This window comes from Phoenix dactylifera, chromosome 3 (genome assembly GCF_051530095.1).
Source record: "Phoenix dactylifera cultivar Ajwa chromosome 3, Ajwa_hap1_PhDact_Kaust_v1.1, whole genome shotgun sequence".
NCBI classification, from domain to species: Eukaryota; Viridiplantae; Streptophyta; class Magnoliopsida; order Arecales; family Arecaceae; genus Phoenix; species Phoenix dactylifera.
Window position 1 is genome coordinate 55993077 of NC_143192.1, and position 21098 is coordinate 56014174.

Here is a 21098-nt window from a genome sequence, read left to right on the forward strand (position 1 = left end):
AAGTGGGAAAAAAAGAGCATTTCGTGTAGAAAGGTAGCAGCAAAACAGAGGTCAGAGAATTTTCAGTGAACATGGCAAGGAGGATTTAAAGAAAAAGAAACTGTGAAGAAAATAGAATTAAAGGAGAGACAGGAATTGGAAGGTGGAGGGCTTACCCTTTTTCCGACTCTCCGATGCTCGGATGGCAAGTCTCCTCTGCTCTGATGGTTTTATTTTCTAATTTCCAAGAGTAAGAGGGGATCTCTCTCTGACATTAAGCTCCCAGGACCCAGCAGACACCATACTTTGGTTTCAACTAAGTAAGAGGGAGCGTTCCATATCATGACTCCTCTCGATCTTACAAGTCTACTCACTCCCATCGGTCGATCGCATGAGCATAAAGATCAGCTTTGGAAGCCTGAAAAAAGGGCCAATGGAAAATCAAAAATTGAAGGGCAGAAAAGGGCAGGTTTACCTAAAGGCAGCAACCCCCCAAAACCCGAGCTCTCGATCACCCTCACTACTCCAAACAGAAGAATATCCAATAAAACACGACAGCATAAATCTGACGAACTAACTCGGGCCACAGATAATAGAAGTCTAAATACATGATTTCCTTCAACCCTTGGCAGCATAATTATCTTCAGCCCAATCACAAGAAAGCAGACATTCAAGTAATCCAGCGAATGCTGACAAAAGATCCAAGAATTCCAGCTTATCTCAACCACAAAAAAAAACAAGAAAAGAAAAGGAACTCGAGCAATCTAATCGATAGCCGACTGGAAAAGAAATCATTTCGAGGAAAGGAAAATAGATAAAAATAAAAACGATCCAACCACCAGCAATTCCATTTTCTAGCCGATGTCAAACAGGAAGAAAAATCAAGAACGAGAAAAAAAGAAACAAAATGAAATCTTGAAATTCCAGTTGACTAATCCGACCGATCTAATCTAATTGATACCCCATGCAATTTGAATGAACGGGCTTCGATTTTTTCTTCTTTTCTTTGTGACAGGGAAATGAAGAAGTATGCGATATGGGCGAGGATGAGAGAGAGAGAAAGAAATGATGACGCACCCCGACGACGGCATCTCCGCCTCTTGCAGCGGCCGAATCGCATTGAATCATGACGAACTTGTTCCTCTGGCGGGAACTCGTTTTTCTCCCTTTCTTGGGCCCCCCTACTCTCTCTCTCTCTCTCTCTCTCTCTCTCTCGATTCACTGGTGGCCCCGGCTTGGCTTTTAACCTTCTTGAAAAATAGAAGTGATGCATGTTTAGCTGGGGTTAGAAATGATGAAGTCCTGATTTCTTTGTTAGAAAAAATGATGCATGTTTAACCTTCTTGATTTCTGCATATATCTGATCATTCTATAATGGTGGGAGCATCGGGGACGTCCTTTTATATCAGCAGGTGAACATAGAAGGCTTAAACTTTTGAAAGTAAGAGAGCCGCATGGCAGGTTAATGTGACACAATGCCTCAGCACCCACCAAGCCTGGGACAAACGTCCACCAGCGCCACTGGGGTTATTGTTGCAATAAAATAACAGAGCTGAAAAAGATCCCAACGTCAAATGCGCTCTCTTTTCTTTTGATAAGAATTAAACGCATGTGTTAGCTGATAGACAGTGGCTCATAGCTGAGAAAGAAATGGTACATCGAAAATGAATCCAGCAACAGTTCTGAGAATAAATCCATCTGTTCGCTTGAGCTGATTTGATCACTTAACCTGTCAGCCTTGCTAGTTTTCAGCTTGAATTTAATGCTACACAACATCAGCCTCCCGCCTTCCCCAGTATGCATATGGGAATGCTATTTCCCATAGTGAAAAGAAAATTATCCAGTTCTCTCTAATTCATCGAGCGCTTCTCACCTATAGAACTCCATATAAAGCAGAAAGCTTCAAATTAAAGGAGTATTTTTCCTTTCTACAGGAGCAATCAGGACAACAGATGAAACGTAGTGCATTAGTCTCAACCTGCACTCATTTTAGCCCTTTTTCCTTGACAGCAATATTCTGCGTTGGACTTCTCTCTCCACAGTCTGGACATAAAATTCTGGTCCTAGCATGTCTTTTATCTCGATATTTGAAGAGGCACTTGCTTCAACTGTGTCTATGATTGATTCGACTGTAAGAATGAAGCCCAGCGCAGAAAGCAAACGGACAGCATTGGCAATCCGACATATGTGCCGCCTTACTTCCAGTGGAGTGAAAGTTCTCTCTTGCTCTTCATGGATCATATTGGTTTTGCTAATTTCTGGTCTCTTTTCTCGGTCTTCAAGCATGTCATTTTCTCCGGTTTCTAAGTGCTCGCCCACCCAGATGAAGCCATTGCATCCGAGAATCAAGTCGACACAGTATTGCTCTAAACGGTGGAAGTGTTGCTTACGCCGTTTCACCAGGTATGCTGGGACCGTAAGCAATTGACCCCTCTCAAGCTGCAACAAATGTGATCACCAAATCATTGGATTTTAGATTTTACTTCCAAAGAAAGTTCCATCACCAGCACATAGAGTTCTCAACCAAAAGAAAAAAGAACTGATAAAGAAACAATTACTAGAAATATCATGGATTACTCAAACTTAAGGTAAAATTAATAATTTTTCAGCAAACTCACTACAATGTGGTCTAAACATGGTGCAAGAGCTTCATGCATCCAAAGACAGATAGTAAATGTCATGTATCCATAATGATGCTAGTATTTCCAGAGATTGCCAATAATAAAGGAAGTGCATAGTTTTCAATGCTAGAAGCAGAAGACTTGAAAATAAACCAAGATGCATTGGAAATGATAGTCTTGGTATGCACAATTATTATGTACTTGTCTTTAGCACAACCGTCTTGATCATGCTTCCATAAAGTAATCAACCTCTCCACCACAGTTAGAAACTGCAGTTATCTCAAGCTCAGGTCAAGCAGGTGGGAACTGTGAATTTTTTTGATCCCAGGCAAATGCAGTTCCCTTAAGCATGATTTTCAACACCTGAAGCACAAGTGATGTAGCAGAAAAATCCACTGAATTGTTAAGTCATACCCCTCATCATGGAGAGAAAAAAAAATAGAGATATGCATACAAAACCTAAACATAGATATCACGCCTGGTACCACCTATTTGAGCTTGGCTTTATAAATCCTTCACCAATTATGAGCTTTTCCAAACCCAATCTCACAACTTTGATCCATGTTAGATTACATCTTCCCCTCTGCTTTCTATCCCTTTGACAGGTTTGAGCATACTTTCTCACTCTCCAAGTCAGAGCCTTCTCGAAATCTTTCTTGACATGCACCTCCCTATATACTAATTCCTGACCCTTTTTTTAATCATCCCTAGTTCCATCACACACAAATCATTCTCATTTTCACCACATTCATCTTATTTTCTTGGACCTTCTTGCTGATTATTCTGGCCATAAATATTGCAAACCCCATTGCTGTCTTACAAAGTTCCCCCTTAAATTCCCAAGAAATGCAACAGCAAATATAACCCCCAGGAAGCCCCTCTCTCCATCCACGAGCCCTACCTAACCAATCCAAGTAACAGAGCAGGTCCTCTTGTCTAAGTTTTGACTAGAGCCCTTACATTTTTGCCTCCACTGAAATTGCAATTAATTTAAGCTGTTATCTTGTTTGGTCATGGATATAGCCAAAAGGTTTATCTATGAAGATTTGATCCTCCTTATGGGATGATAATAGTGATGTAAGCTTTGAAAAAATATAATGGAATCCGTTATCGAAAAACATGGATGTTATCATTCAAATGATATTCAGGCTGTTATCCGCTAAAGCTCTCTCCTTGCCATCTAAAATTATACCCTTCTCGCTAATTAGTACTATATATGCAGACAAGACATCTGGCAAGGAATCCTGAGTGGTGGCGATTTCATTTATTACTACTACAAAAATCTATGAGTTTAGTGCTGGCTCTTGCTGCAAGCATGTTGTAACTAATAATTTACTTGTTTAACCACCAATACTCCTAATGGAATTCAATGTTTGTTATGTAAGAAGCTTCAGTTTTTAGGATGTTTGGACTGATGACACTTCTAGACACGTGGACGGGACAAAGCACAAAAATTATTGGTTCCCCAAAAATGAAGTATCCTTCACATATCCCCAAGAAGTTTTGGCATTTGGCCTGGCTTATTGGAGCATCCTATCTAAGAACACTCTAGTGAAAGAATTGGTACTTAATTCTAGTGCTCAATTATTAGTTGAAACAGATATAGTGAAGTGCCACACCCTTTTTCTTTTCATTATTGTTATATAGCACAGGTGCAAATTTGAATTTAAGAAAAAATTAGGTTTTGTTAAAATAGTCCAGTAATTTGATTATATTGCTATAAACTTTCTGTACATATTTGTGCGAGTCTTAATCCCTATTTGAAGCTTAAGAAAACAGTGAAGTTTAAGTTACTTACCTAGACACCTAGCCCCCTTCGGTTTTCAGTCAATATGGCAGTTTCCTATTGCTACACTATTTGGCACGTTGTCTGTCCATTAAAAAGGAGCAACAGGAAAGTGTGGCATTGCACACTGGTTTTTTCAAGACTTCTGATTACTAAATCATTTCTGTTCCATTTTAGTGATCTCTCACTCCACATTCTTCATCAAATCCTTCTTTGTCCAAACAAATAATATGAAAAATCATATTGCATTCTTAAACGGACATGAAATGCTCCGTTAAGAACAAATTTTCTCTAGGAAAAGTATATGCTTTGGGAGCTTACATAGATACATTAGAAAGCAACTTCATGAAGCATTCCTTGTGTTACTGATTGAGTGAAGCATAAATGTTTGAAACACCACCTAAAACTTAGCACAACTGAAAATCCCCATCCTAATTAAGAGAAATATAATTAAAGATATAATTAACAGCCACCCCATAACTATACAGGACAAGCTCAATGAATCCTCCATAAATTTATATCAAGGAAAAAATTACAACAAATGTTCCTCCATCAAAGAAAATTGTATATAATATAAACAATATCCCATCCCTGTTTAATATGTGTATTGTTACCATGTTTCCCATAATACATGTGAACCTAGTAAGTCATTCTGCGCAGATTAAATAAGAATGCGCCATTCTTTTAATGTTGTGGCTTTATTTCTCAAAAGAGTTAGACCATATTCAGAATTTATACTGTGGAAAAGTTTTGAGCTTGAAAAAGGAAAACAGGAACATAAAAGGAGAAGATACCTTTCCATACTTTTGGCTTCTTGCCTGAAGGTGCAGACTTCCATCATGCTGGAATCCACGAACTTCAGCCTGAGAGTTATGTATGAACAAGGAAAAGAAAAAGCAGATAATCAACTACCCTGATTATACTGATTATAAGCGACATCAGTAGCTCATAGGAAATCCTAACAAAATATCCTGACTAGCAGTCCAATGATATTCCTGCAATGAAATGTCTGTAATATGACCCTGCATATGGTTGCAGTTTTTGTGGTTTGCTTAGGATCTAGCACTATAGGTATGAACTCGTTCACATCCAGGACCAGAATGTAGACATAGTAACCTACTAAACGATGAGATCAGGTTAGTTCACTCCCACAGTTTTAGTTTTATGACCCATAAAGCTCAACCTTATGTTTGTAATATTGCAAGGCTTTGTCGCCATGCAAAAGAAGGTGCTATGGTGTGTATAATTTTGATAGATAATGTTAGAATCGAATGGAATGCGACATTTGCTATCGCAATAAATCCTTCAAAGAATAGAACATACTAAATTCTGTATAAATGAAAGGAAGTATACGGTATGTAAATTTCATAGAAATACAATGGAAAATGAGATCTTAGTCAAAATTAATGGGCATAAAAATTCTTAATATGATCATTTTGTTATCATGGACCTATCAAGATGAAGAAATATATAATTATAGCAGGATGGGACGCATGGAATAGTGCTACTAGAGTGTTTTGGGATAGTTGAGTGTATTTGATATTGCTCTATAATCAAAGCAGCATGACTCTGAAGAACCATTATGACTCAATTATTGCAACGCCTTGTGTCAAATTTGGAGTGCATTTGCATTAAAATTAAATTATGGAATCATATAAAAGTCAATCCTAGTAAACTCTGTTTAAGACATTAGTATCCCAACAGGAAAAATGATTTGTATCAATTACTAAACAAAGCAGAAGCACAATAAAATGCTAGTCTTACAGCAACATTAACACTAAGAATACCATCTTAAACCAATGAAAAATATCATCTTTTTTCAGATCTAGTTAAGTGTGCTTCTTCTCTTCCAGCATATGGAACAATTTTGTATACATATGCAGTATGATAGATTAAAAGAAACAAATTTGCAAAATTTGTATAGAAAGCGAAGGACATCAATACTTACGCAAACTACATCATTTTCTTCAAAGATACTGCGCATGTTGAGTTCATCAACAGCAGTTCTCCGCCTCTAAAAGTTGCACAAGAATATACAATAAAATCAGCTCGGGGCAATCATAAGAGACTGAAATAATTCCAGAGTAACCAACAAGACTAATTAACCTCACAAAGTAATAGAAAATATTAAGTGACTTGGAAAGAAACCATCGAAAGCAATAGCATAAGGTAAAATAAAAATTGGAATAACTGATGATCTCTTTAATGCAATGACATCGGAGATACAATTTGCTTACCTTGAAGTCTGCGAGACATTACCAATGAGCAAACATAGTTTGATCATGAGCAAGACTTCGCAAGTATGGAAATTGTTAGCTCCATCAACTTAGCCCAAAGAGCTAAAATTCCCTTAATCATCAGGGCATTATATTGAAATGTATTCTCACATTCCTAAAGTATTCTTAAAATTCTCTCACTTCCTTGATTCTACCCCTTTTCTCCAAAAGATAAGATAATAATAATAGCAACACTGAAGCATAAGTCTCCGCGTCAGATAACAATTTATGTTTTAATTATATAAGCTTTGTTACAGGTTCAGAGGTGTGTTTCGTTTTCATGGCTATGCATTTGAACTGCCTGGACGCCTGATTTTTCTAACCACGGGCTAAAAGCTATGAAATAGCTCAACCTTCGATGATCTTTTAAAGAATAAACTCAAAATATGATGCTCAACTTTATTTTAATCTTCCTTTTTATCTAACAATTATAATCTGCATGTTTTTTTCTTTATTAGTATTTTCCACAACCTCCAGCTTCAGTATTCAAAATATGTATTTGGAATTTTTCCTAGGTCATGCTATTAAACAATTCAAGAGCTCCAGTGACATAGACAAACTAAAATGGAATACTAAAAGTTCAGCATGATGAAAGAACTTTCTTTATCATTTAGTTGTTGATTTCTCAGACATGTCAAAATGCAATCAAACTTTTAGCTAATAGTTTCCAAGTTTCTTGTCATAAAGGATCTATATTCCAATTTGTGTCTATTGGCGTTCTTAGAAAAGCTTTGTCTTTTTAATTCCAAGACAAGAACAGTTTGAAAAAGAAAATAAGATGTCAATCTTACCTGGATACCATCTGGCAGATTCATAGATGAAAGCATCAATACTGCATCTTGACTGAAATTAATCTCCAATCTCCAACGTTTAGGAGCAATCTTCAAAAAAGCAAAAAGTGAAACAGACCATCAAAGCATTAACAGAAAAACATGATGAATTTGCATCAATTACCACCAATAACACAAAAATCAATAGCACATGGTTTCAATTTATTAAGAGAGGAGGGAACTAGAAATAGCATAAAAGGCAGACCTCAATGACACGACCAACAATAATATCTCCAACCTCTGGCTTGTACCTGCAAACACAGGCATCAGTCTCATGAAAATTTTGCTTAATTAAATTTCAAGGTTCAGAGTTAAAATAGTGTATATTTTTTGTAGAGGGAAAGGGAAAGATGGTTCAAATAGTTCCCAAAGTATATGACTCAAAATGAAAGTTAGGATAGAACTAGAATTCTTGAAAGTATTTGGTTGAAAGGGAAATTTGAACACCATGTCTGACCACAAATTAGGAGAAAGAAATTAATTTAGTCGACAAAATGAAAATGGGTGTATCTCAGCAAAGATGTTGAGAGAATTTTGAGTTGAAACTCTCAAAGTCATTGCATCTTGAAGCTCTATGAAATGGTTCGGCGTGTATTATTAGATTCACATAAGAAATCAGCTTCAGGCATAGGGAGCATTCAAGAAGAAAAATTTCATCCCTTTCTCAAACATGCTGACCACAGAGATTGGTGCATCATTCCATATTTTAAAACCTAAAACCCAATTTTAGAAAACCTAGAAATAATAAATTTGAAGCTGATTTCGAAGGGTGTGGATGTATTTGTACCTGGCTCTTAGAGAGCGTACATAAACCAGTTTGTTTACTCGCTCAACCACACCACACAAAGTGGCAACCACTTGACCATCAAGTTCCGACGTCCCATGTCCCCTGCCCACATCATGGAGATGAAGAAAGGATGAGATTACAAGTCAATATGTTAAGAAAAAATAGTATGAATCTGAAAACATTACCAAGGTGGAAGTATAAAGGAAATCACTATAGTCAGGAAAAAAGTTTAAAGATATTGAAAGAAAATACCATTCAGGTTTCCCATAATAAAGATATTAATTTAATAGGAAAATATCCATATTTTGTGTCAGTTCATTGCAAGAATGAATTAAGACAGAAAGTACAGGGCAAAGAGAAAATGATATAACAAATAATCACACAAAGACACCAGAAAAGAAAACAAACAATATAGAGAATGATCATATGCGAGAAACCTAACAAGAGGGAAAATATTCTCTGCTCAGTTTCCATTAGATGGTATAAAAGAATAATAAAAAGAACCACAAAATGTCCAAACAAATCATAACAGACAGAAAGAGAGCAAGAGATGCATATAGAATGAAATTAGAAACTCTAATTAAAAGAATTTTTGTTTAAAACTCGAGATGTTGAACATGCAATTAGAAAAAGGAAGAAAATTTACCATGGGGTGTAAGGAGGAAAAAGAAAACTGTTGCTTCTTATCTTACTTGAGAATACCATCTTCATTGTTGACAGGGATTGTGTCCGCAACGGTGACCAAGGAAGAAGCAGAAGCTTGAGAAGCAAGGTCCTGAAGCTGCTGGAGAGCTGCTTGCAGCCTTACTCTCTGGGTTTGGTTCAGTGGCAGCTGCAAATCTCTCATTTTCAAGAATCCTTCAATTCCTTTCGACTACCCCTGCACGCTAAAAAAACCCTTAGTACTTCCATATGTCAAGGCCTGGACAATAGCGTTGCCCATTAAGCATTCAAGTGCCAGTAATAATAATCTTTGAAATGAAAGATCTTGATATTACACCTAAACTGAAAAGGAATATGGCTAAAACAAGAAAGGAGGGATAAAGCCCATACCTTGCTCTTTAACTAGCAAGAAGCACGCGTCTTGATGGTAATGACTGAAACACTGCCAAGAAAAAAAGGGAGATTTTGGCGAATTAGCCACTGACATTATGCAAAAAGTTTCAAAAAAATGGAGAAAAACCACAGACCACTAATCCATGTAGACTATCCAATCAACAAATCCACAAATTAGCGACCATATGCAACAAATGATAAGATATGAATATTAAAAGGAACAAATCGATTGGAAATATTAACTTTGAAGGGAATAGTAAAAAAACTGCCATGAAGATTCCAGGAAAGAGATGCTTGGGAGAAGCTGGTAGTGCCCGCTTTAAATTAGAAGCAGCTAAAAGATAATAAAATTGAAAGAAAGGAAAAACGGGTCGTAAATGGTTTGCACTAACAGCGGAAGAGCGACGAGGTTGGCGGAAAAAAGGAGCCTCAGGTCGGCCAGTTCTTGGTTCCGAGAACCTTAGGGAGGCGGAGAGCCACGGGCCATCTGAGGATGTAGAGAGAAGAAGGAAGAGAGAGGAAGGAGGTGAAACCCTAGAAGCAGCGGAAGCCGAGGGAGGGGAGGGGAGGAGGAGGAGGAGGAGGAGAAGGAAAACCCTATCAAAACCCTAAATTTAGTTGGAGGAACGTGCGAGCCGTCCGTTGGAAAAAAAAATAGCACTGAAGCGGTTGCGTGTAAAATAGTTACAACCATTACGGCAAGACTTGTCCGCATCACATAAAATCTTAACCTTCGGACATTTACCTCACACTACTAAAACAATAATAAAAAATAAGATAAAAATAAGTAACACCAAAATCTATAGGACATTCAATGGAAGAAAATTTTTGCAAACCAATACTAATATACAAATTACCGAATTTAATTCAGAAGGCTGCGTCAATAAATATGAAAAATTTCTTACCAACCAATATCCACCAAAAAATTACAAAATTAATTCAGAAGGCTTTCCCACTAAACAAATTTGCATACGTCTACCGGAAGGCAATGATGATGCAGACTAGGTGGCCTCCTATGCAGCTCACCACTCGAAAGGCTTCACTTAGGCAGACCACGGGCCGGTACCAGTGTAATATTTTGCTATTTTGTTGGTCACATTCAGATCCGTTACATATGAGCCGCCGATGTACCAAAAAATAAAGAATAGATAAATAAATAAATTTGTACACAATATCCACAAATTTGTTTTTATGAAAATGATATTGGCGGATTGATTGTCACAATCGAAGTTTGAGTCCGAGTCAAGCACGCTGCTCCCTCCATTCCTCTGTATTTATTTCTCAAAACAGAAGAAAAGGAGATGCCAAGAATTTGAGAGGAATTTAGAACATATTTGGTTGGAAATAATTAGACTTTGGAATATGAATGAGTAACCTCTATTTCAGCTATTTGTTTGAAAAAGTTTCATTTATATTCCGATTCCATAGAGGAACGAGAATTATCTTAATCATCCAAAATACAATCCTTACTCGTCCTTAGTATTCAAATTGCATTCTAATTCCGGTTACAAACAAAACACATCAGAGATATAGTTATTCTGATTCATTCTGATTCGGATTCCGGTCGCAAACCAGACACGCCTTTATAGAAAGACAGAAAGGGAGGAGACTCAATCATGAAGGAAAAGAAGGATCGTGGGGAGGAGAGAGAGAGAGAGAGGTACCCATGCAAAGGTGTTGTTGGTTTTGCTAGCTTTGCTAGAGCATCGATGGAGTGGTGGACGTCGTTGCAAGGAGTTGAGGAAGAGATGGGGCTTTAATACGATCTTCTACAGTGTGACCCGTGCATCATAAAGTGTTGTGCATCCCTAGATGGCTACTGTCAAAAGATGGATGACCATCAAAAAACATACATTGTGTATCCCATGGCACATGCGAACCACCTTTGGTCGATGTCTGTCCATCTCTTGACAGTGGCCATCCACGACTAAACAGCATTTTGCGATGTCGTGCATGCACCACAAAGAGGATTTGTGCTCTAAAATTATTCCCACTCCAAGCATAGGGTAAAGTTGTTATCTTTCATGTGAAAAAAGAATTCTCTTTCCTTTACATAAATCACTATTGAACTGCACAAAGCTACTTTAAGATCTGTGTATGTAGATAAATTAAGAAGTTAAGTGCTTTGAGATCAATACAGAATATAATTTAATAATCGACATCAAGATAGAAAATTAATTTTTTTTATTGTTATCATGAAAGATACAACTCGAACCCTAAGCATAAAATAGCCTCTCAACATTTAAAAAACTTGATCTAGGATTTTCTATGGTGTGCTATTTTTACCTCAGAGTATCATGTCATCAAGAGATGGACGTGGATTAAATAAAATGCATCATGTATATGGTGTAAGGTAGTTATGTTTGATAATAGTTCGCCTTTTGATCTTAGTTTATCATATGCTGTACATCACTCTGCCGGAGGAGTCATGCTCAAATGATGACATGACAACTTCAATATGACGCGGGTTGTATCGTTGGCGCGAAGGAATGATTTACATTCTTTCGGGCGCATCCACCGTTAGATTTCGTAATGGGTGCTTTCAAAGCTGTGCAGCGGTCGACTCATGCTTTGAGAGCTGTGTGTAGCACTATCCAACGGTCCACATCGCGAAAGAAGATCAATTAGTCTTTCGTACCCAAGGTACGACCCGAACCCCTCTAATACGCCCGTTTTTAGTGGGACCCGCTTCAATTGACGTCGTTGATCTCAATCAGGCGATCAAAAAAATCTGTTTCTTGTTCATGAAAGGGCCCGGCCGTAGTTGCTCTCCCCTTTCCTTGCTCGGCTCTTTCCTTGCTCGGCTCTTTACTTGAACTTAAGAGCTCTGAGAGCGAATTGGATCCATTAGTCCACGAAATAATTCTTGATTTCATTTGATGGGCGTGGATCTATGATCGATCCGAAGTCTCTGCCGGAGGAAGAAGAGGAGATGAACGGGAGCCGCCCGGCGGTGCACCCGGTGGAGGCAGAGGCTGCGGGGAACCCCCTGAGGGTGCGGATGAAGGACGTCCAAGGCTCGCCAGGGACCCCCGGTGGCCTCGCCCTCCGCCTTTCCCAGTCCTCCTTCGCCGCCGCCGCCCTCTGTCTCATGCTCACCACCGCCGATTTCGCCTCCGTCACCGCCTTCTGGTATCCCTTGCCCTTTCTTCCTCCAAATGCCTTTTTTCTGTTTTTTTCTCTTTCCTTTTCTATTATTTTCTCTCTCTCTTTTTTTTTTTTGAGCATGCTAACTTTCTTTGGATTCAGCTCTGCTTTTTAAAGTTTGATTTCCTCATCTGTACGTATGATAATGGACTCAGTCAGAACCTTCTAATTTGTAATCATTATTGGAGATATTTAGACTTGCAACTGCCAAGTCGAGATTGTTTTGATATGTATGTCCAGATTGGCATTAAAAAAAGGGGCAATTCTGAAGCTGTATTTAAATTGATTCCACCAATTTGCACTATTAGGGACGAGGGAGAAAATCCGAACCAAGAACGGGAAAGCTCCAAATAAGAGAGTTGGCGTTGGCATCCGAAAGCTAGTTTAGGTATCAAGATAACAAGTATTGTATAGCATGGACCGCAAAAGAGGGTTCTATGGAGAAACACTGGATCATTTCTAGGACATCAGCAATCTAAGGATGTTCATCAGCATTGGTTCCATGGAAGAACATCTTTCAATTTCTTTTTCTCCCTTTCTGAACAATCCTCTGTACTTCAAAGAATTGTTACATCTTCTGAAGTGGAACCAAACAAGACCATCTTTTTTACTAACCCATATAAGAGGATGCATCGGAGATCACCCTTCAACTAACACATCTCACTCATCTTTGGAGGTGCAAAAAATGACCAGAGACCTTTCATGAAACTAGAAATCAATCCCCTTGAATTACGAGATCAATAAAGACACCATTATCTAGACATTCTCCCAGTAAAAATGTGGTTGGCTAAAAGAATCAGTAAAGAACTTCGATAGTTAAAAACCTAGACTTCTTCCATGTTTGCTTCCGCCTTCCAAAAATCTGCGACTCTAATATTTTGCATTGCTATTTGATCCATACAAGTCAACATGCTTTCAGTATCTTCTGGCACATTATCCTAATCTTAGGTTACTAGTCACTCCCATTCCACTATGAACAACACAGACATCTTTCTCTAAATCAATACTGAAGAAACTAAGGAATTAGGAAGTCAAAGCCAGGATACCCCACTAGATACTCTTTTAGAAAAGAATTCTTGTCATATTACCCAAAGAACCCTATCCATTTGTTAGAAAACTCTACTGATTTTGGAGAATTCTGTTCTAAACATGAGACTGCCAGTTAAAATTTCTTATCTCAAGGTTTTTTGCCCAATATGTTACCATTTAAAGGGACTTTTACTATAGTTCCTAGCTTAATCTCATGAAACCAACAAAAAAAATCCGATAATATACACCTCAACTTGGAAGGGTGCATAATAATGAAAACATTTAGCAATATATGTTTATACCAATATCTGCAATCTCGGTATTGGACAACACACCGGTACATTACTAGTTCGGTATAATACGACCAATATGGTACGGTATGCACACCGTGCTGCGATAGCACTCAATCCCTTTGTTCTCACTTTTATTATTGTACTGCTCGAAACTGAGCGTACAAGTCAGAAAGTACAATGCATACCTTGGTTTCAGATGATGCCAGGTGGTATAAGGTAGTTCCACTTGGCTCGGACTAGTATAGACCGATTTGATTCATATACCGAACTGAATCTTGTTACCATACAGTACCTTACCTATATGGTATGGTATGGTTGGTACCAAGGTATGTTATATCGTACTGAACTAGACAGTACAAAGCGTACCGTACTGATTTGCGGTATAGGGAGTGTACCGACACTCGGTATGCCGAACCGCCCCCGTACCAAGCATTCCGAAATAGCAGTAGGATAGCACCGATATAGAGTCGGGCACCAAGAAAACGTACCTTGGTTTGTACTGGTTTGTATGGATGAATGGCGAATCTTGATTTGTACAATGCATAAGTGTATTAAAATATAATTTTGTACCCATGCAGAGAACCTCCATGGTTGCATAGAGCATGCATATCTTCAATAATATGATTATCGGGATAGTACAAACTATATCTAGTTTGTTTTATTCTTTCTTTCCTTTTCTTTTGCCAGTTGAAATATTACTAGATGGATGCTCTTCAACAGCAAAAAGAATCGATGTGTCCATGATTTTCCTTCAAACTCATTCTAATAGTTAAGTTCAAAATGACTTAGCGGGGAAATATTTTTTTAGACCTTTTTCCAGGTTCCTTTTTTCTCTTAAGTACTTTTTAGTTTAATTAAATTTAAAACCAGGCATGGGCACACTGGTTTGTCGCCCATGCAGGGGCCATGAGATAATTAAATGCATTTGTGGAGGCGGCAGATTATTCCACTTTGGTCTTAGAAACAAATAAAAATGATGACTACTAACATTGTTTACTAGTGCTGCCAGCCATCCATCTTATAGGATTAGCCTTAAGAAATCAAAAAAAAAGAAGGAAGGTTCTGTGCAGCTTATAGAATTTTTATTTGGTTAGGTAGCTATTGTTAGACAGCCCTGTGAATAGATACTACTAGCAGAGTCTCAATACATCACGAAAATGTGTAGGAATGGTGCATTTTGTAGGATTCAAGAGCTAAGTTGAGTGATATTTTAGTTAGTATTCAAGTTGATTTAGGAGTCTCATTTTCCCATTGGAGGTGCCATTACTAGATACCTTCTCTTTTGAGAAATATAGCTATAAAAAACAAAAAAAAATTGAGTGGCTTTATGTAGGTAGAGAGTAGACTACATACCAAAAAGTCTGGGTAATTCAGTTTATTTCAAATTATCTTCTTTTGCTTATGACCCCCAGAATTTCTTTGGCATTATTTAACATGCATTGGAAGCTCCATGGTAGGCTAACTTGGTTTGATGAATCATTTTTCTCATTCTAAGTTTTTGATTCATGTTTCAAACATTCAAAAAGTTACTAGTTCTTTTACTCTTTTGTCTTCATCCTAACTTTTATCTGTCATTTTCTGGGATATTAAAATTTCTTTAGCATCTCTTGTTGTATAAGACTCTCACTATGTGCAGATCTGCTAGCAATTGCAATTTTTAATAGGAAGATGATCATAAATGAATTTTATGTACTTCTGAATTAACCTATATTATTTGGTGCAGCTACTTTGTGGCAGCAGTCATCTTGCAATGCTCGTGGAGTCTTTTATTAGCTTTTGTGGATTTATATGCTCTTCTAGTCAAACGTTGCTTGCGGAACTCCTCCGTGCTTTTCTTGTTCACCATCGGTGATGGGGTAAAAAGATTCTTGAGTATACTTAATACATGATAGGAGATTAAGAAATTATATATATATATATATATATATATATATATATATATAGTGTTGAGTACTATTAATGAATTGATTTCATCTTTATATATCCTTCATGCTGCTTAAGGTATTTTGTCTCAAATTATCTTAAATCTATGCTTAGATCTGGATATTGGTCTCTGTTTGCATGGTCATGCATATAGGAACAAACTTACCCAGTTACTCTAAGCCTAGTTGATGTCTGATAAACTCTGTACAATGCACACATGTGCATGCACATAAGAAAAAGGCTCAAAACTAAAGAAAGTTGGTCAAGCAAAACGTTGAATCCTATATGCTGCATAATATGGGCGGAAACCTTCGATATTTCAAATGCACCTGACAAGACACCCTTGTTGGAGTCAAATTGGTAGTCCTTCGCGATAGATAAATGTGGTGGTGTGCTAGGGTATAGAGAAGAGAATCGGGAGATGATTGATAATTGCTTGATGGCCTGCTGTGTTGGATTCTGTTTTGGACAGAATAGGACAATTCTGCTGTATGACATTAAAAAAAAAGGGTTTAAGAATTTCTGAGGTTTCTAATAGTTTGACCTTTTTGGGAGTATCTATGGCATATTTCCAGATATTGGTTGGGTCTGTATTCAGATCAGGGTTTTCAGCTTCAATAATTACGGCGTTAAATAGAAAAGAAAATAGAGGAAAGAGTATAGTAGTAAAGGAAAGAAAAGAAAGTGGGAAAGACAGTGCAGGAAAGAGAAGTGGGAACATATCGAGAGGAAAAGACCAGTCATATGAATTTTTCCCCCTTCCTTGCTACTCTTTTTCTCAGTCAAACTCGTCCTTATTTAAAATAGCCAGCTCCCTGTTAGTACCAAGGTGAGTCCATTTTGGGACATCAGTTTATCTCTTTAAATCTTTATAATGAAGTCAAGAAATAGAAGGAAATTGAACATTAAATTGATTGGTCGTGCTTGACTGATTCACCACTTTTTCATTTACCACCAACATGTGTATCTGAGCATGCATGCTTGCATCCATCCATGCATGCGGGCGTACATGTAGACGCTTGCACTAGTATAGAAGATCTTTTTTAAGGTACAGAATGTGGAAGATCTTTAAATTATAAATTATTACCCGTAGTCACGATCCTTATCAAATTCTCTTTTGGTGATCCAGCAATATTACCACTATTTTCATTTGAAAATATGGTTGTTCATTTGAGGATATGGTCATAACCCATACTGCATTATGATAAAAGAAGATAAAGAAGATTGTCCTACATGGATAAAGATAGATTGGTATAGCGACGCTTATATAATTCCTTGTTGGTAGTACGATAAGATTATTACTTCTTCATTTGAAAATGTGATCATGAGATATGCTGTCTCAGAATGAAGTTGTCCTTAGCTTTGTTGGGAAAATCATGTCTTCATTGAAACTGTCGTGCTTTGTTGCCCTTATTCCATTCATTGATCCTGTCTTCTGATGCAGATCACTTCCACACTGACATTTACAGCAGCCTGTGCATCTGCTGGCATCACAGTTTTTATCAGTAATGATATCAACAAATGTGCTGGGAACCACTGCACAAGCTTTGAGACTGCCACGGCAATGGCCTACCTATGCTGGTTTGCTGTCTTCCCAAGTTTTCTATTGAATTTTTGGTCACTAGCATCTCGATGAGAAGAAAAGAGACATTTTTCTTTTTATTAATTGCACCTAGCAGTTTGATCCATATTATCTTTTTTGTGTGTTTGTAAATCACTAAAGAAGACCCTGTGACCTGTCATATGTATAGACAGTAACTCGGGTTGAGGATATTGAATATTAATACAGTAGAAAGAAAATTATTCCAAGTTGCTAAGTGCTCTGATTTTCAAAATCATTTGGATCTGGTGGACAATGGTTTTCAATTACCGGCTTTTTTTTATTTTGTTATTAGTTCCCAGCTCTGAAATCACTTGTTAATGGACTTGAAACCGGTACTGTCACAACGTCTTGCAGCATGAGCATGCAGTTCTCCACCATCCCTGTTCATCTTCTGAGAATATGTCTCATAAAATATTGAGGCTCTTCAGGATTGAGAAATCATTTAATTCCACCTGCTGGTGATTGTTTTTACCAGCGATCCTGTGGATATAATTTTACTTGCAGATTGCGTGCGATGACAATTGTATAGCTTTGCTGTGATTCCAGGTTAGAAAGTCCAGTGGGCACTGGTGAGAATGTAATTGTTCATGGCTTGCTGCGGTGAATTGTCAAAGTTGTGGACTTGTTATTAAAATGCTAAAATTGTTATCGACCTTCAGCTCATCATAATGGGAAGATGTTTTCTAGTTCAAATCTCGATAAGGTGACTCTGTCGGAGATCACCTCGGTGATTCTGTCGGAGATCACCTCGGTGATTCTGTCGGAGATCACCTCGGTGATTCAGACAGTTACATAATCGAATGATTCTAACAATTTGGCAATGGCAGCATGGGATCAACAGTGAAACAAATTACCGGTGCTATTTGATTATGGAAAACATTTTTTTCAACTGGCATGGAAAACTGAAGCTAAAACCTAATATTTTAACTGAATGAATCTAAAACAAGCTGAATGAGCAGTGGAAAGGTGATATAATGGCTTGATGCCAGATGTAATGAAAATGCTGAAGGAACGAAGGGCTCGTTTGGTTCGCGGAAAGCATTTTTTCTTCTAGGAATATGATTCCGGAGAAGCAGATTCTTAGGAAGGGAATGCCTGAAAAAATACTCTTAGCATATTTGGTTGACCATAGAAAAGTGACAAATTTATAAAGTGCTTATGTTTGGTTGACCATTCACTTTTCGGAAAAAGTTATGTATAATTCTTATTATACCCTTAATAAAAATTAGGTCTTTAATGCCTCTTTAATGCTGAAGGATTTTTTAAGAAAAAATAAAAATAGAGTGATTTTCGGTTCATGGAAAAATAACTTTTTTATGTTTCTCATGGAAAAGACTTTCTCATGAAATGTGAGAATCATATTCCTATGAGAATATAACTTTTCAATCTCTCTCCTTTGAAAACTCCAACCAGACAAGAGGCATCCATTATTTTCTTGTTTACCACACTTTTTCTCCTTCTTTTCTCGCGAACCAAACGAGCCCGAAAGGAAATCAATATTGTTGTCAATCCAGTGGGGCCAAGCAGTTGCTCTCCCCGATCACCTTCAAGACCTTCAAGTATATCAAGAATTGAAGTTACGAAGATAAGGCATTTCAATTCTTGAAGTTTCTTCATCTTGTTTGGCTCTTTTTATCACTAAAATACCTCTACCTTAATTTGCTTAAACCTCTACCATGCCTCTTTTATAGCAAACAACTAGAAAACTTGGGGAAGATCACAAGAATCTATTGGAAAACTATTGCCTAGAAATTGTTATATTATTATTTTATAAAAAAATAATTTACTAAAATAAATTCAGAAGATTGAAAAGAGCTTGCCTGGATCGAGATGTGTGATATACACTGACCTAAGAATATGATTCGCCCTCTACATGCAGGTTTGTAGCGATCTCATCTCCAAGGTACAACAATCCGGCTTAGTCTAATCCTTCTCTAACGAGCACGATCATTCGAGAGGCTTAACCCAATCGACTCTTTCAATTGCCCCTGAAAAATAAAAGAATATAGAAAGTGGAAAGTGGGAAACTAAAAGAACTATGTCTGTGGAAGAAACTCTTGGAAGATAAAGTATCAATGAAAGAGAGATTGGATTCGATTAGGATTAATCCTGGAGGAGTCTATTTATAGACTCTACTCGAAGACCAAAGAGATGCGATGGTTCTGAAGATAGGTAGTGTTTCGAAAACACCGTATCTTATCGAAAGTCGACGTTCTCTTCCAAAGAGTCGCAATTCTTCTGAAAGAGACGTCTCACAAAAGAGTATTTTAAAACATTTAAAATAACTAAAGGTTAGGGATTAAAAAAAAATGTAAATCTTTGTTTAATTAAGACTCCAACAATCCCTCACAAAAGACTTAATTTTTTTTGAAAATTATATAGTAGAATATCTAGGCAACTTATACTGCGCAATGGGTGAGGTGTCCTATGGATTTAAACCCCACTTAATGTTGATAGTATCTATCTGAGGGAATCATAGTGGATTAGACCTTGAACTAGGTCCTTTAACTTAGATTTCTACTTATCACACACACAGTAAAGATCAATTGGATCTTTATGTGGTTAGCGCCATTTAAAGGCCTTGCGCTAAGTACCTTAATTTTTTATAAGAAGTTTATTAGGGTTAGCCCAAACTCCTAGTCGCCGCCTATACGACACTTTTCACATTGGTAAGTCCTCTAAGGATATTTGTGACATCATATCATGCAGAATTCCTATCTTGGACTTATTAAGAGTACAACTCAACCTTTCTAATATATATTTTTGTCACTGATAAAAGCACTCATCATAGAGATGGGAGGAGATATACTCTGAAAAATGTATTCTGACACGATCACTCCTTCGGCTTCTTTTCTACCACATTGAACCTCCTTCATGGGATCTTCAATCATAGAGGTCGGGTATCCACTATCGGTGACCAAATAGTGTGCTCAAGCCCCATCATCTTTGATGAATCTAGGACTCCACTCCTAGATAAACCTTTGATTAAATAATCTGCCAAGTTTTTTTTAGACATGACAAATTTCAAGAAAATAACATTATTCTTTTTGAGTTATCCTATAAATTTATGACGAATCCGGGTATGTCGGTTCTTTTTTTTGTTAGTATTCTTTCAATTCATAAGGTTTTATGCTAGATTCTAGGTTTTGGAATAAATACAATAAAGAGCAATAATATCAATCAAATTAAATAACCACATTAAAAAATATAACAAGTGATATAATTTTGTAATTTCTGCACATTGTTCAAAGTAGCAATATATAATTTGAAAATAGCTGACATATATATGCACAGTTTTTAAAGCGGTAATAATTTTTATACTGCTTTTAAAGTGCAGGAGTTTTCTGCATGAATCTTAAAGATGCAGAAAAGTCTACACATAAATTAAAGATTGTAGAAAATAAATTGCATAGAATTTAAAATTGTAGAAAAACTGCACAGAGTTTAAAGTTGTAATAATTTTTTACATAGATTTTTATTATGCAGAAAATGTCTGCACTATTTTCAAAGATGCAGAAAATTTTCTATACGGTTTTTAAAGTTACAGAAATCTGTTTGCACAATTTCATAGCAATATAACTTTCTTAAAAGGACTAATTTTTGTAAGGAGAGAAAAAAAAAACTTTTATAGCTTTCTAATTCTATATAATTAAAACCAAATTTAGTCCTATACAATGGAACTAAATTTGATAAATGATCAAATAGCAATTTCTAGTACAACCAAGATCACATTCTTAGACTATTGGAAAACTATTGCCTAAAAATTGC

At 37.0% G+C, this 21098-nt stretch overlaps 2 protein-coding genes across 10 annotated transcripts; one reads left to right on the forward strand and one right to left on the reverse strand.

The window, feature by feature from the left end:
* Positions 1 to 1532: 1532 nt before the first annotated feature.
* Positions 1533 to 10012, reverse strand: LOC103708413 (exosome complex component RRP4 homolog). 9 transcript variants are annotated; one of them, XM_088719261.2, is made up of 10 exons: positions 9728 to 9979; positions 9579 to 9639; positions 9333 to 9384; positions 8926 to 9159; positions 8280 to 8381; positions 7698 to 7743; positions 7454 to 7543; positions 6335 to 6400; positions 5181 to 5249; positions 1533 to 2418 (listed from the first exon to the last, which is right to left on the reverse strand). In XM_088719261.2, the coding sequence occupies exons 4-10, from the start codon at positions 8988 to 8990 to the stop codon at positions 1969 to 1971; spliced, it is 888 nt and encodes a 295-aa protein (XP_088575387.1). In that variant the 5' UTR covers positions 8991 to 9159; positions 9333 to 9384; positions 9579 to 9639; positions 9728 to 9979; the 3' UTR covers positions 1533 to 1968. The 9 variants fall into 9 exon arrangements, with proteins under 9 accessions (XP_088575387.1, XP_088575389.1, XP_008791545.2 ...); XM_088719263.2 differs by having other exon boundaries at positions 8926 to 9166; positions 9728 to 9960; XM_008793323.6 differs by having other exon boundaries at positions 8972 to 9159; positions 9728 to 9959.
* Positions 10013 to 12073: 2061 nt separating this feature from the next.
* LOC103708412 (CASP-like protein 5A1) lies at positions 12074 to 17544 on the forward strand. The gene is made up of 3 exons (XM_008793321.5): positions 12074 to 12467; positions 15528 to 15660; positions 17172 to 17544. The coding sequence occupies exons 1-3, from the start codon at positions 12229 to 12231 to the stop codon at positions 17361 to 17363; spliced, it is 564 nt and encodes a 187-aa protein (XP_008791543.2). The 5' UTR covers positions 12074 to 12228; the 3' UTR covers positions 17364 to 17544.
* Positions 17545 to 21098: the final 3554 nt, after the last annotated feature.

Excerpts from the sequence above, each read along its gene's own strand:
- LOC103708413 (XM_008793322.6), bottom strand. The coding sequence starts at position 9,126 with ATGAGAGATTTGCAGCTGCCACTGAACCAAACCCAGAGAGTAAGGCTG. Across the intron at positions 8,382-8,971 it reads AATGAAGATGGTATTCTCAA|GGGACATGGGACGTCGGAAC; the intron begins GTAAGATAAGAA and ends TGATGTGGGCAG. Across the intron at positions 6,401-7,453 it reads ATCTGCCAGATGGTATCCAG|AGGCGGAGAACTGCTGTTGA; the intron begins GTAAGATTGACA and ends TGCAACTTTTAG.
- LOC103708412 (XM_008793321.5), top strand. The coding sequence starts at position 12,229 with ATGATCGATCCGAAGTCTCTGCCGGAGGAAGAAGAGGAGATGAACGGG. Across the intron at positions 12,468-15,527 it reads GCCTCCGTCACCGCCTTCTG|CTACTTTGTGGCAGCAGTCA; the intron begins GTATCCCTTGCC and ends TATTTGGTGCAG. Across the intron at positions 15,661-17,171 it reads TGTTCACCATCGGTGATGGG|ATCACTTCCACACTGACATT; the intron begins GTAAAAAGATTC and ends CTTCTGATGCAG.